Here is a 14,703-nt window from a genome sequence, read left to right as displayed (position 1 = left end):
TTCTTGGTGCTACCTCTTGTGCTAATAGGATTCTGTTCAGAAAGTCCTTACCTATGCCTATGTCAAGAGCTTTACCTATTTTATCTTTTTGCAGATTAAGTGTTTCTGTTTTAACATTTAGATCTTTTGATCCATTTTGATTTTAGATTAGCACGTAGTGAGACATATGGGTCTAGATTCAATCTTCTGCGTGTAGATAGCCAATTTCCTAGTGCTATTTATTAAAGAGGCTGTTTTTCCTTTAGTGTATGTTTTTGGCCCCTTTGTCAAAGATTAGACACTTGAATGTGTCTGGGGTTGTTTCTGTATCCTCTGTTCTGTTACATTGATTTACATGTGTGTTTTTGTGTCAGTACCGTGCTATTTTATCACTGTAGCTTTGTAGCATAACTTCAAATCTGGGATTGTGATGCCTCCTGCTTTTCTCTTGTTACCTAGGATACTTTAGCTATTCTGTGTCTCTTCTGGTTCCATATAAATTTTAGGATTGTTTTCTCTAGTTCTATGAGGAATGCTTGTAGTATTTTGATTGAGATTGTATTAAATCTGTATATATCAGTTTTGGAAGTATGACCATTTTGAATATATTGGTTTTGCCTATCCGGGACCAGCATATAGCTTTCTGTTTTGTGGTGTCCTCCTTGCTCTCCTTTTTCAGAGTACTGTAGTTCTTGTTGTAGGCCTTTCACTTCCTTGGTTAGGTTAATTCCTAAGTATTTAATTTTTTGTGATGCTATTGTGAATAGCATTGTTTTCCAAATTTCTTTCTCAGTGAGTTCATTATTGGTATACAGGAGTACTATTGATTTTTGTGTGTTGATTTTGTATCTTGCTACATTGCAGAATTAGGTTATTTATTCTAGTAGTCTTTTGATAGAAGTTTTTGGTCTTCTATGCAGAGGATCATGTCATCTGTAAATATAATAATCGGACCTCTTCTTTGCTATACATACCCCTTTTATTTCTTTCTCTTGCGTGATTGCTCTGACTAATGTTTTGAGGACTATGCTGAACAGAAATGGTGCCTGTGGACATCCTTGTCTTATTCCTGATTTTAGAAGGAAAGCTTTCCTTTTTTTGCCTATTTAATATGATGTTGGTAGTAGGTTTGTCATAAATGGCTTTTATCAGATTGAGATAAAGTCTTTCTATACCTATTTTCTTTTTAGGATTTTTTTTTATCATGAATAGATGTTGGATTTTGTCAGAGGCCTTTTCTGTATCTATTGAGGTGATCATGTAATTTTTGTCCTTGGTTCTGTTTTATGTGATGTGTTACATTTATTTATTTATTTATTTATTTTTTGGCACTGGGGATCGAACTCGGATCCTTCCACTTGCAAGACAGGCGGCGGAACCACTGAGCTAAATCCCTGGCCCCTATATTACATTTATTGATTTGTGTATGTTGAACCATCCTTGCATTTCTGGAATAAAGCCTACTTGGTCATGATGTGTGGTCTTTTTTTTGATAATTTAGTTCTGTTTTTGCTTTTTGGCACTGGGGATCGAACTTGGGTCCTTGCACTTGTGAGGCAGGCAGCGGAACCACTGAGCTAAGTCCCTGGCTCCTTTTTTTTTGATAATTTGTTACATTCAGTTTACCAGCAGCTTGTTGAGGAATTTTGCACCTATATTCATGAGAGAGTTTGGCCTGAAGTTTTCTTTTTTGGCTGATCTTTGTCTGGTTTTGGAATTGGTAATGCTAGCTTTCAGAAATGACTTTGGGACTCTTCCTTCCCTTTCAGTTTCATTAAAGAGTTTGAAGAGGATTAGTGTTAGATCTTCCTGAAGTTCTTGTAGAATTCAGCAGTAAATCCATGAGGACCTGGGCTTTTCTTATTTGGTAGATTTTTTTAATACTGTTGCAATTTCATTGCCTGTTACTGGATAATTCAGAGTTTTTAAATCTTCTTGGTTCAGTTTCGGTAGTTTTTTTGTATCTAGGAATCTATCCATTTCTTCTGAAATCTCCAATTTATTGTTGTACAGATTTGAGAAATAACTGATAATAATATTTTTGGCTTTGGCAGTGTCCATGTGATCCAACACAGGACCTTGTGCTTGCGGAGCCAGGCTATGGCACCACTGAGCAAAATCCCCGGTGTGCCTTTTTTCATTTCTAATTGCATTGATTTGAGTTCTTTTCTTTCCTTTTTCTTTTTTTTTTTTTTGGTAAGATTGGCTGATGGTTTATCTATTTTGTTTATTCTTTTTAGATACCTGCTCTCCAACTCATTCTTTTTTTGCTTTTAAATCTCCATTTCACTGCTTTCTGCTCTGATCATTATAATTTCCTTCCTTCTACTGGCATCTCAAGGTCCTAAAACAAAAAACAAAACAAACAAGAGCTACTGTCTTTGTTGTCACTATCCTCATTTGGTCAAGTTGGGGTCTGGAGAGGTGAAGGAACTCACTAATCACTTGCAGATCAAGTTTAAGTACCTATCTTCATGACTCCAGGTTCCACCCCCGTTCCCTTCCCCATCTCAAATGAGGATGTTTGCAAGGCAAAATTATTTGAATGGTTGGAGATTGATGAAGGTGAACATGGACAGAATGGATCTCGTGTTACCTTTTAACCTTAGTCAGGCTCCACTCCTGATGCCCACACGAGACTTTATATTCTCAGGGAAGCCTGGCACTGTCTCTTCCTCCCCTCCTTTGAGCATCTGTGCAGGAAAGCAGGTTCTTAGTGTCTCCCACAGCCATCTGGGAGGACTGCACCAGTAACACGGACAGTGTCTGGGGCTTTGGCCACCTCAGGCTGTCTGTACGGCACACAGACTCCAGTGCCAATGGGGCCCCCAAAGGCTGGGCTGCACAGTAGGCTTGAGGATGGTGATGTGTGTTGTTTATGAACTTGGGCTGTTATCCTGTTCTGCTGCATGGCATGAGGGCTCCCTGCATTCATTCTCACCCCCTGCATATAGGCACTGGACTGCCTGCCTGGCTTCGACATTTGCTCATTATTACTTTGGATATGCCTTCATGTTTTCTTGATGTGGATTCTGGTGTTTCTGCTTCAGAAGGAGAACAGTGATTTAAATGGTTTCCAAGAAGTTTTGCTGTGGTTCTGAAGTGCTGTGTGTGACTCTGTTTAGTAAGAAAGCAGCAAGTTCTTTACCAGAAAACCACTTAACGCCTTGAAGATTCTTAGTGACTTTTTTTTTCTTTGTATATCCTTTTTATTGGTACATTTTAGGTGTACAATATAATGACATTCATCATTGGAGATATGCACCTTTACATACTCTCTTGGTTCTTATTTTTCCCCCTTCCTCTGCCCTCCCTTCAACCCCTCCATCCCTCCATATTTACAAAGACTTTGTTTCCTTTTTTTCATTTTCTCATATTAATTCCACTCCCTTCTTTCCTTTCCCCTAGCCCTCCCACTTCCCCTTCCCCTTTGCCCCTTTTCTTCCTGTTTCACATTATCTATTATACCTTTTAGTCCTTATTTACACTTTCAGTTTCTCACACCAGAGAAACTATTCGGTATTTACACGTGTGTCCTGTTTATTTCACTTAAGAGTATCGCTTCAATGTGCATCCATTTAGCAATAAATGTCTCTAATTTCTCATTTTTGATGGCTGAGTGGTACTCCATTTTATTAAAAAAGCCACATTTTCTTGATCCAGTCTCCAGTTGATGGGCATTTGGGCTGTTTCCAAGTTGTAGCTATTACAAATTGTGCTGCTATGAACATGGGTGCACATATATCACTGTAGTATGATTCTTTTAATTCTTTGGGGAAGATCCCCAGCAGGGGAATAGCTGGGTCAAATGGGACTTCCAGTCCTAGTTCTTTGAGGTATCTCCATACTGATTTCCACAGTGGTTGCACCAGTCTACACTCCCACCAGCAGTGGAGCAGGGTTCCTCTTTCCCCACAGCCCTGCCAGCATTTGTCATTGGTTGATTTCATGACAGCAGCCATTCTTTTTGGAGTGAGGTGGAGTCTCAGTGTTGTTTTCATTTGCATCTCTCGAATGACCAGTGATGTTGACCATCTTTTTCATATGTTTATTTGCTATGTCTACTTCTTTGTGTGAGAAATGAGTGACCTTTTTTAAAATCCATGTATTAATGGGCGGACATAAGGTGGCCACAGATACTAGGAGCTTCCTGGAATTATTTTGGCCAGTAGGTACACAGACTACACATGCCGTAGAAAAGCTTCCTGCTTTCTACTCCTGGAATCCAGGAGTGTTTGCCTCAATTTCCTTCTTATTAAATGGGAGAAATATGGGTTGATGGTGCAGACTACAGGGGTTACCTGTGTGCAATACCCAAACACAAACATGTCAGGTTCTTGGTATATGGTACCGTGTGTGTGTGTGTGTGTGTGTGTGTGTGTGTATTTTCAGTATTGCGATTGAACTCGGAGCCTTCACACTGAGCTGCATCCTCACCCCATTTTTTAAATTTTTTATTTTGAGACAGGGTCTCACTAAACTGCCTGGGATGGGCTCAAATTTGTCATCCTCCTTACTCAGCCTCCCAGAGTGCCTGAATTACAGGAGTGTGCTACCATACCTGGCTTGTTTGTCATTATTGTAGTCCTTTTCTCTAAAGCAACAGGTCAAATAAGGTAAGATAAGATAAGGGTTTCTCTTTATAGTTCCTCCTTAGCCTCTTTCTCAAAACAATCTGTAAGAAGAACAAAACAAAACCAAGAAAAAAAAGCAAATTTTTAAGTTCATTGAGCTGAAAACATTTCTGAGATCAAAAATGAGATATGAAGTAATAATTCCCATTTAGGCTGATTACGTATTTAAAGTGACATTGTACACAGCCTCAGGAAACAAGCTACCAGTGTAAATGCTTTAGGGTCGTGGTTGGAGACCAAAGCCCTGGAGTCAGACAGCTCTAGGATTCAGTCTGTTTCTCTTTATTGGGTGTCATTTTGGCTAATAGCCTGAACTTTTCAAAGCCTTATTTTCTCCATCTGTAAAATGGAGATAATAGTATTAAGGCTGCTGTGAATGTGAAATACAGTTATGAATTTAAAGCACCTGATTCCTTGGCACATAACAGGCTCCCTGTAAATACTAGCTTTTCATTTTAACCCCAGTTTTGGATAAACTGTGACATACTAGAATGTGTCTGGGTATGTAACTTCTGCTGTTTGAGTTGGCATTTAGTGTCTTAGTCGTTTCTTTTTATCTCTGATACACTGTCCCTAACACTCACAGATTAAAGGAGGAGAGGTTTATTTTGGTTCCTGGTTTTCTGAGCATTCAGTCTGTTAGTCAGCTGGCTGTAAGGCCAGAAGGGCAAGGTGGAAGGGTCTGGAGAGGAAAGCTGCTCACATCTGGCAGCCTGGAAGCAGAGAGCTAAGGAGGGAGCCGAACACCCCATGGTGCGTCTCTCCCGACCAGGCCCCATCTCCTGACAGCACATGGGGCTGTGGTTCATCAGTGGATTTGTCCCCTACCATCAGTTCACCTTCCAAAAGCCCCAGCTCTGAACACATGCGGTTTTTGAGGGGACATTCTAAATGTAAACCATAATATGTGGGTACTTTATGCAGGAAACTTAATAGACCAACAGTAAAATTACAGTGGACCTTTGACTTAGGAACTCAATTCGTTCCTGAGGGCTGGTTGTAACTCAAGTTGGTCAATTGAGGCTCAGACTCCTCTACACAGCCTTCAAAGTCTCTCTCTTGTGTACAGGCAGATCTCAGTGTCCTTAGACATTGGCCCGGGATTTCTCAATGAACCCCACACAGGAAAGGATGTTGCAATGTTCCTTTCAGAACTCTTTGAGGGTTAAATCTGTATCTGAGACCATCTGGAAGCACAAGCGGCTGGTATTTGGGTCCTAACTCAAGACTTTGCTCATAAGTTAAAACTAAAATTCCATTGTAACTCAAGTTGTTTATATGTCAGGCTCATTGGAACTTGTGGGTCCACTGTGCTGTTGTCATCATAAACACAAAAGAATGTATTGTGCAACAATCATCTATATATTATTCTTTAACTCTCGAGTACTTTTCAGACGTGTGGCATTAATAAATCCATTTAATGTTTTTCCACATAGATCACCTCTCTGAGGCACCTATAAGCTATAGTTTTGTCTCATTTTTGCCAGATTCCAACCAACAAGGAGATTTTCTTTTCAGTTTGTCCTGATAATTACAGAATAATTACTGTTACATTTTTATTTTTTCTCTCAATTGGGTCCTTCATGACACATTAGGAAATAATGGGTACAAGAGGGATGCAAGAGAGGAATCTAAAAGTGGAGACTGACATCTGTGTGTGAATATAGTGGCCTTCAAGGTTTGAATTGCTGTAGTATTGCCTTTATTTTAAATATGTCTTTCAGCAACTACTTGGCAGCCTAATATGGAATAATAAAATGCTCAGTTCCCAGATGAGCTTGGTTAACGTTCCATCTCTTCTTTATAATCCCTGAGAGGCCTCAGCCCAGTTCCAAACCCTCACTTGGCCACCACTTCCTCCTCTGTGAAATGGGCCAGTATTTACTATGCCAGTTGTGGTGAGGATTAGAGGAAAAGTCGGGCATGGAGACCAGTGCTTGGTGCATAGTTCTCACCATCCAGGAGCTTAGCAACAGAAGCGTAAACGCTATGACCCAGAATAAGGCAGGTACTTTTTGAGAAATTTAAACAAAGGCTTAGGAAGCCTATAGTCAGAGGGATGATTTCTGACTAGTGGAACAGGATGTTTTCGTAGAAGAGAGAGTGGGGTGGACCTGGAAGGATGGGGAGGTAACTGACAGGCTATGAAGGAGGGGAAGTTCCATCTGGAAGAACGGCTGTGAGCAGAGGTGCTGGGATCCAGTTCTTCTGGCTTTCAGGACTCATCACAATGACTCCTCAGTAGAATGTGCACCACGCTGAAAGTGCATTTGATACGTCTCTGCCTGATGACATCAAACCAGCAGAGCCACTTCTTGGTTGTCCTCTAGTTACCTGTGTGCTTTTCCAGGAAAGCAGTTGGAGATGAAATAATTGGCTTAATTTTATGGAGAGGGTTGCTAATGTAAAATGTCCTGTCAGTGGGGACCCTTGTCACCTACATTTATGTCATGCTTTTCCTTTTACCAAACCAAAGATTAAGTCCAGGAAATGAGCCTGGCTCAGACTTTATTTTGAAACCTTTGAGGTGTTTTCCCTGTCAAAGGCTTGTCTAAATAGTTTGCTGAGTCAACAGCACTTGGAGCTGTACTCACAGTTCTTTGTCAGTCTTCCAGTCATTTCTTGTTTTCTAACTTTGCTGAATGAGAGAGAGATGGTACTGGGGATTGAACCCAGAACCTTAGCATTGAGCTATGTCCCTACCCTTTAAAATTTTTTTAAATTTGGGGACAGGGTCTTGCTAAGTCATTAAATTGTCCAGGCTGGAGTTGGACTTGTGATCCTTCTCAGCCTGCCAGAGCCTGACATTACAGGCATCTGCTACTACACCTAGCTGAAAGAGATTTTAATTCCTTTTCAGAAAATGGCTAAGACTGCTGTGCTACATCCTTATGCTACTTTGAGAAATAAAACAAAGCAACATAAAATCAAGGCTCAGAAATTAAGCAGAACATATAACAGAGACTATCAGGATGAAACAGAGGCCCTGGAAGCAATGTGTGTGGGGTTGGAGGCTGGAAACTTGACTTAAAACAGCTCAAGTTGGCCGGGGTTGTAGCTCAGTGGCACCGTGCCTGCTTCGAAAGTGCAAGGTCCTGAGTTCGATCCCCTGGGGTGGGGTGGGGTGGGGGAACCACAGACAGCTCAAGTTTTCTCATGAGAACTAAACAAGATATGGTGTCCACTTCTGAACTCAATGAGAAAACTATGAAATATAACACATTTTCATAATGGGGATTGTTGCTTTTTCCTCTGATGCAGTACAAGTCAGCTTTGCGTATGTCGGAAGCTCTGTGTATGGCTGTGTCTCTGAGCTGTCGGGGGAGGGTTGTAGTAGAAAGAGTTTCATTCTCTCTGGATTCTCTGATGGTGTCCCACTGTTGTTTGGACCAGTCATCAGTTTGCAGTTAATTCATGTCCTTTTCCTATCTATCTAGGGCAGTGATGGCGAACCTTTTAGAGACTGACTGCCCAAACTGCAACTCAAAACCCACTTATGTATCAAAAGGTGCCAAGACTGCAATTAAACCTGAATACTGCAAAAACCAACTCATACATTAACATCTTTTGTCTTAAAATAACACACATGCCATAGGTTCACCACCACTGATCTAGGGTGTTCATACAAGTATCCCTTTTGATTCTCTCAGACTCCTGTGAGTTTAGGAATTATTCTTTCTCCAGGACATTTTGTAGACAAGGACTCAGGGAGGTCAGAGGACTTGCTTTCCATGGGGAACCCAGTGTGTGTGTGCTTAGTCCCCAAATTTGCCAAAGTCGAGATAAAGAAATGAAGGTAGATCTGCAATAGGGGCTATTGCTGCAGAGTCTGTGGTTGATGTTTCTGAATGTCCAGTTGATGTACAACAACTTCTCTTTGTCTTTGATACTTTTAGGCAATTGCATAAATATTTCTAATGGAATATTTCGTATCTTCAACCTGATGGTTATCTCATCTTGTCATCTTTTTTTTTGGTACTGGGGGGGTCATCTTTTTGTTAAGGTTTGCACCCTGTCAGTTTACTTCTTAAATAATGCTCCAATGTAATTTATCTGTTTTTTAGGCTGCCCCGCCCCCACAAAACAAGAATCTCCTTAGCTAAGCTGATCTGCCTGGTGTCCCTGCAAGACAGTTTCTCTTCCTTTGGTTTCCCTTGCGCAAGCTGCCCCTCCTGCTCTTCTCATGTAGATTTTGTCTGGCGCTCTGGATGGTGCCTTAAGTGTCCCTGTTTGTGTTATCGCTTCTCTAGAAGTGGGAAGCTGAGGTAGCATCAGCAAAATGGCTTGTGAGGCAAGATGCACCCGTTCCTTGGTAAAATAAATCCCATGTCCTGCGAAGTCGGATGCCTGCTGATAGCCCTCTCAGCGTTCTTTCCTCAGCGCAGATTTTCAAGCCCGTGTGTCCAGCAGCAGCAGCAGCAGCTGTTTGGTTATAAGTGAACTCATCCCCTAACTTGGCAGCCCCCCCCCCCCCCCAGCTCAGTCTGTGCTCTCCCAGGCCAGGAGCAGAGCGTCCTCCTCTCTACTCGCTGCTCACTCTCAGCCTGTCAGCAGTGTGAAAGGCTCCACCTTCAGAACACGTCCGGAGTGTGACCAAGTCTGCTCCTTTCCCCTGCTCCCACTCAAGTCCAGCCACGGACCTCTCTCCCCACCATTGTTGTGACAGCTTCTACCTTGTGTTGTCCTTGCACCTCTTTTCTGCAAAGAGAGAGGAGTGATTCTTTCAACAACCCAATCCACGCTGCATCATTCTCACCGTTTTGCTGGAGGTGAAAGTATGGCCCCTCTGGCCTCCAACACCTCACTTGGCTCCAGAATCGTAGGCCGCAGAGTTGCTCTGCTTTGCACATCCTGGGCATGCATGTGCCCCGTGGTCTTTCCACTTACTTGCCCCTTCTACATAGTCCCCCTTTTCCCAGTCTGTGCCGGTCCACCTCACCCTCCAATGGGTCTGCAGCTAAACTCCCTCGATCAGAGGCTTTGCTAACCGCCCTATATAAAGTGGACGCTCTGTCTCCCTGCACTAGCTTCTTTTTTTTCTTTAATACTTATCACCACATGCATTTGCGTGAATTTTTACTGCATTGTCAGCCTCCCATCGCAGAGACTGCAGGGACTCCGTCTCTTTCACTGCTGAAATCACTGTGCCTGGCCTGCAGCTTCTGCTCAGTAAGTTGAATCTGTTGAAATAGGTATATAAATACTGTGAAAAGCTACAGTATTAAAATGCTCTGAGAATTTTTTAGAAAGGTTCAAAGCTGCAATTTGAAATGGGAAGACAGCCCTCGCCGCTGATCCAGTACGTGTTACTTGTGAAGGCTTTCTGCTGCACTTCTGGATGACAGTGACACACTCATTCTAGGTCTTTTTCCCCTGCTCTTCTCTTGCTCCTTGTAGGATTTACAGATTTTGGAAGATGGGGATCTGACTGTGATCGGAGATCGGGGAGCCACGCTGAGCGGAGGGCAGAAAGCACGAGTGAACCTCGCTAGGTAAATCGCCTTTGCGCAGCCGCCTGCCTGTCCCTCTCCCAAGGCTTCCCCTGCTGGGAACGTGCGGAACTGGCTCCCTGCATGTGGACCCCACAGGAAGCCCTGGTTTCGGGTTATCCCCTGGTGCTCACAGTGAACATCCTGTCGATTGTCCCTGTGGTTCCCAGGACAGCGTTGGGGAGTGAGAGGGATTCTTCTAACACCACTTCCACTTTCTAGGGCTCTCTACCAAGACGCTGACATCTACCTCCTGGACGACCCACTCAGTGCAGTAGACGCGGAAGTCGGCAAGCACCTGTTTCAGCTGTGAGCGCGCTTGTATCTTTTGTCTTTTCTGCATTCAGGAGCCCTTCTGGTGGGGCCAGGGAAGGCTTTGTTAACTTCAAGGACTCTACCTGCCTTGTATCCTTCGACCCACTCCCCCATCCATTTTAGAGAAAACTTTTGCATGAATGCAAAGTCAAGGTAGGAAAAGCCAGAAGCTGATGCCAGTGAGTTGAAGAGAGTTGCGCGTGTGTTAATGAGTTAAGAAATAGCGACAGATTTTGCAAATGTTTGCCTTGCTCCTCGCAATTGATAACTAAGACACTGTAGATGGATTCAGACCTCAGGAATAAGAAATGTATGATTTTTAAATTGAAGGATGGGATTTACAGCTTGGTGCTAGGCTGTTCTTTTCCTCTGTCGTTTGTGTATGGTGTGTGAGCAGTGGGTCTTCAGCATTAATTCAGGGCCTCGTGGGGAAAATTCCTGTTGGTTTGTGCTTATTAACCTGTAGGTTTAGAAATGATTAGTAAAGTCTAGAATTTAAGAGTGATTTGTTCCCTATCAGTGTGGTTTCACGAGCTTACTTCACCGATTTTTACCAGAATGAACACACAAGGCCACAGCTGGGGTGGGGGTGGGGTTAGCTAGCACGTGGAGCTGGGTCACTAGGATCTGCATTAATTCCTCTTTCTCAGTATTCCTGCACTCTGTTTTCTTTGGCTCCTGCTTAGCCATTGAGCCAGTGAGGTCGAAGACTTTGGAGCCTTCTCAGTGTGTACTATAACCTGACATAGGCAGATGGACACTTGCTGTGTGTTCTGAACTGGCCTTTGAAAGCACATGAACTCGGTCTTGATCAACAGCATCCAGATCTGTGCCCCAGTCTTGTATGTGGTTCACCTTGGCAAGGCTGATGAGCCCTTTCACCTGCACTGATGGGACCCATTCCGTGTGCGCTGAGATAGGTGCTCTGCCACATGTCCCTGCAACACGTCCTGGTCGGCCAAGGAGGGGACAGGAAGCCACAGAGAAGTTAAGGACCCACACTGGGCAGTAAAGGAGACAGAGAAGTTTAGATCTCATTTTTACCCTAAAGATTTTTCTCTGCATGGATTATATCAAGGCAAACGCTCAAGAAAGCGCAACATACTCCAGCATAGAGAGTGTTGGTGTAGGAGGGCCTGTGCTGGGCCAGAGAAGTAGGTGGCTCTAGGCACTCAGCTGAGATCTGGAGGATCATCTTGTTCTGGCTTTGTGAGGAGTGGCCTGTGGCCTTGCAGGCTTGGCTGGAGAGGTTTGGGGAGGCTGAGATTGAGTGACAGTTCCTTTTGGTGAAAAGAATAGTAAAGGCAGAGATCTTGAGATGGCAGCAAGCAAGCCAGTCTCCCTCAAGCAGATTATGGAGAAAGATGTGTGGAAATGCTGATGGTACGGTCCTGTGTTTTGTAGCATAACAGAACCCCACAGATGGGATGGCTTGAACAGCAGAAATTTGTTCTCTCACAGTTTTGGAGGTTGGTTCTTGATGTGTTCCGGAATTCTTCCTTCTGTGCCTGTGACCAGATTTCCCCTTCTTATAGGGACATCGGTGAGGTTGGATGAGGTCCCGCCCTCATCCACAGCCTTACTGTAACTTCATTACCTCTCTGAAGGTCCTGTCCCCAAATGACAAGGTACTGGGGTTGGGCTTCAGTACACAAATTCCAGGTGGGAGTGTTCAGTCCATAACAGGTCTTAAATAGCAGAAGGTCATCTGCTGACCATGGCATTCAGTGGAGGGAAGTGCAGGGAAGGGAACTAAACATTTCCCCAGCAGAGCGGGGCTATAGAATATGCCTGGTACTGTGGTGGTGAAAAGAATTCTGGAAGGGGATAGTGGTGAATCTTCCTGGTGGGGCGCTTCAGCAGAGTCTTTTGGGAGGAGAGAGGAAAGCATTCTAATTGCTGGCTATCAGTATGCATATCACAGGAGCTCCCCAAGTTTTTCTGTAGACATGGAGGTGTTTATAAAGTCCCCTTGCACCTTTAAGGTTTAATGGCTTTGGATATACACTTGATAGAAGCAAGCTTGTTAAAATTGTTGTTTGCTAATCAGAACCACATTCTTTGGGGAAACTTCGAGCAGGGAGCACGAATGCAATTTAGGAAATCACTCACCAGCAACTGGAGAATGTTCTCAACGAGTTAGAAAATTGGATTGAACAATATGCTATGAAAGATGGCGGTTGTGTTGAAGCTTAGAAATGTGAAGTGTTTTGTATTAAAAGTGAATGAATTACACTTCTGTTTGCCATTAACAGTTTTACTTCAATCATGAATATACATCCAAGGTTATTAAGGTTTTCGAGTTTTACAACTAAATGTTATGAACTTGAAGTGGATTCTATCTAGTATGGAAGTCCTGGGGCCCTTAGATTAGCTGATGCCTGATGTGTTACTAGCTATGACTCTTGTCATATTTTAGAAAGCCCCAAATTCCCAGGCCCCTGTGTCCCCCAAGATCAGTTCTTCCAGGCTGTTGTGAGGAGATCTCTGCCTGCCTTAGTCTGTTCAGGCTGCTGTGACCAAATACCACAAACTGGGTGGTTTATAAACAACAGAACTCTATTTCTCATGGTTCTGGAGGCTACAGAGTCCAAGATCCAAGTGCTTTGGTGTCCGTGGAGGGCTTCCTCTGTGGTTCGTAGACAGCTGTCTTCTGGATTCATCGTCAGATGGTTGAAGGAACACGGCTAATCTCTTGGACCTCTCTCATGAGGACACCAGTTCCCAGGAAAGGCCCCACCCCCCACCCCTCACACTGCAGTTAGGTTTCAACATACCCATTTGGGGAGGGACAAGAGCATCCAGACCACGGCAGTCCTTCGCCTGCCGTTTCAGCTCTTGATGGACCCTCCTTCCTTTCAGGACGCACTTTGAAGTCCTCGAATGGCACATGGGTTCTTTGCAGTCTGCCTCTTTCACCTTTCCTGCCTTTCCTCACACAAGCTGGGGCCACCTACCATGGGGCCCCTGAATAAACATGCCATGTCTCGTGTCTTCCTGTCTTTGGGGTGTGTTCGTTCTGTCACAGAGCTGGGGAGCCCCATGTCAGGGTGGAGGACAAAGAGGAAGGAAGGATGCAGCCCAGCCTGCCTGCCTTTCCCTCCTGCTCCTCCTGGGGACGCTGTGGTCTTCCTGCTGCCCACAGCTCGCGGTAAGTGGTGCGGATCACATCTGTGTGCCTGCCCCGTATCCCAGCTCTGGACTGTGCCTGCACCGAGAGCCTTCCCCACCCACAGACGCTCTCTGGGGTCACCTCGCAGAGAGGTCTTTCCCGACTCTTCTGTCTCCCGTAGCAGCTCTCACCGAGCTTTTCCTCATAGCCCACATCAGAATCTATCAGTGCGTTTCCTGTTCATACCACCATGTCTCCTGTGTTGTCTGATTGCATACCCTCAGCACTTAGTGGGTCTTCTTCCTTTGTGTTACTTCTACTGTGGTATTGTCAGCTCTGAAGAGCCCTTGATAGGATAAGAATTAAATGGTGCATTGCCAAATTACTTGGTATTTTTGTGGCTTGGCCAGGCACAGTGATGCGTGGCTATAGTTCTAGCTAGTCAGGAGGCTGAGGCAGGAGGATCACTTGAGTTCAGAGTTTGGAGCCAGCATGAACAACATAGTGAGACCTTGTTTCTTTTAAAAAAAATACTTCATATGTCACAACTTGGAAATTTTTACCACTAAAAATTTAGAAAGTATTTTTCCTGAAAAATTTAAAAAACACCTGATTTAGGAAAAACTTAAAGCTATCTATTACAATATTATTGTAATTATTTATATTATCTTGTCCATGATATTAGGAAGCAGACATTCTGAAATTTTTTTTCTTTTTTTGTTTTCATTCTGAAATATTTGACTTGGCCTTCTTGGACATTGTTGTCCATCAGATGTGATTAGTATCTTCCTTCAGATAGTTACATAAAGGGGTGAGGGGCAGGTAATTTTGAATTAAGGAGGAAGAGTTCCAGTAAAAGCTTGAGTGCTACATCGGAAGAGGGGCTTAGTAGGTTGAAAAGCTGAGGTTGAAATAACCCAAACTGGGACTTTTCCACAGGGAAAAGTCAATCCTTTTGGATTGAAAGAATGAAGTGATAGTTTTGGCATCTGCAGTCTGGAGTCTTGGTTCTGATCAGAGGCCTGTCCTAAAAATCACCTTTTCTTTATGACTTTTCAACCCCGAATTGAAAGCTAATGGTGGGTGGTAAGTGGAGCTAATGATTTTTCACCCTCAGTTATGTTCCAGATCCTTTTCACAGACTGGTGCTTTTATTCCTCAGAATGTGCCTGAG

General features: G+C 43.6%; 1 protein-coding gene across 11 annotated transcripts in view; it reads left to right on the top strand.

Annotated features, from left to right (window-relative positions):
* The window catches only part of Abcc4 (ATP binding cassette subfamily C member 4 (PEL blood group)), a 251,526-nt gene that overhangs the window by 105,378 nt on the left and 131,445 nt on the right, over positions 1–14,703 (top strand). For all 11 annotated transcript variants that reach the window (XM_087193012.1, XM_004870822.4, XM_004870823.3 and 8 more), the window contains 2 exons: positions 10,011–10,105; positions 10,325–10,411. In XM_087193012.1, coding sequence (XP_087049138.1) covers positions 10,011–10,105; positions 10,325–10,411 — 182 coding nt within the window. The remainder of the gene's footprint in view (positions 1–10,010; positions 10,106–10,324; positions 10,412–14,703) is intronic.

This window comes from Heterocephalus glaber, unplaced genomic scaffold, assembly GCF_053883595.1.
Source record: "Heterocephalus glaber isolate CG9 unplaced genomic scaffold, H.glaber_assembly_v1.0 deba00001577, whole genome shotgun sequence".
Classification (NCBI taxonomy): Eukaryota; Metazoa; Chordata; class Mammalia; order Rodentia; family Bathyergidae; genus Heterocephalus; species Heterocephalus glaber.
This window is presented reverse-complemented; position numbering and strand designations above follow the sequence as displayed.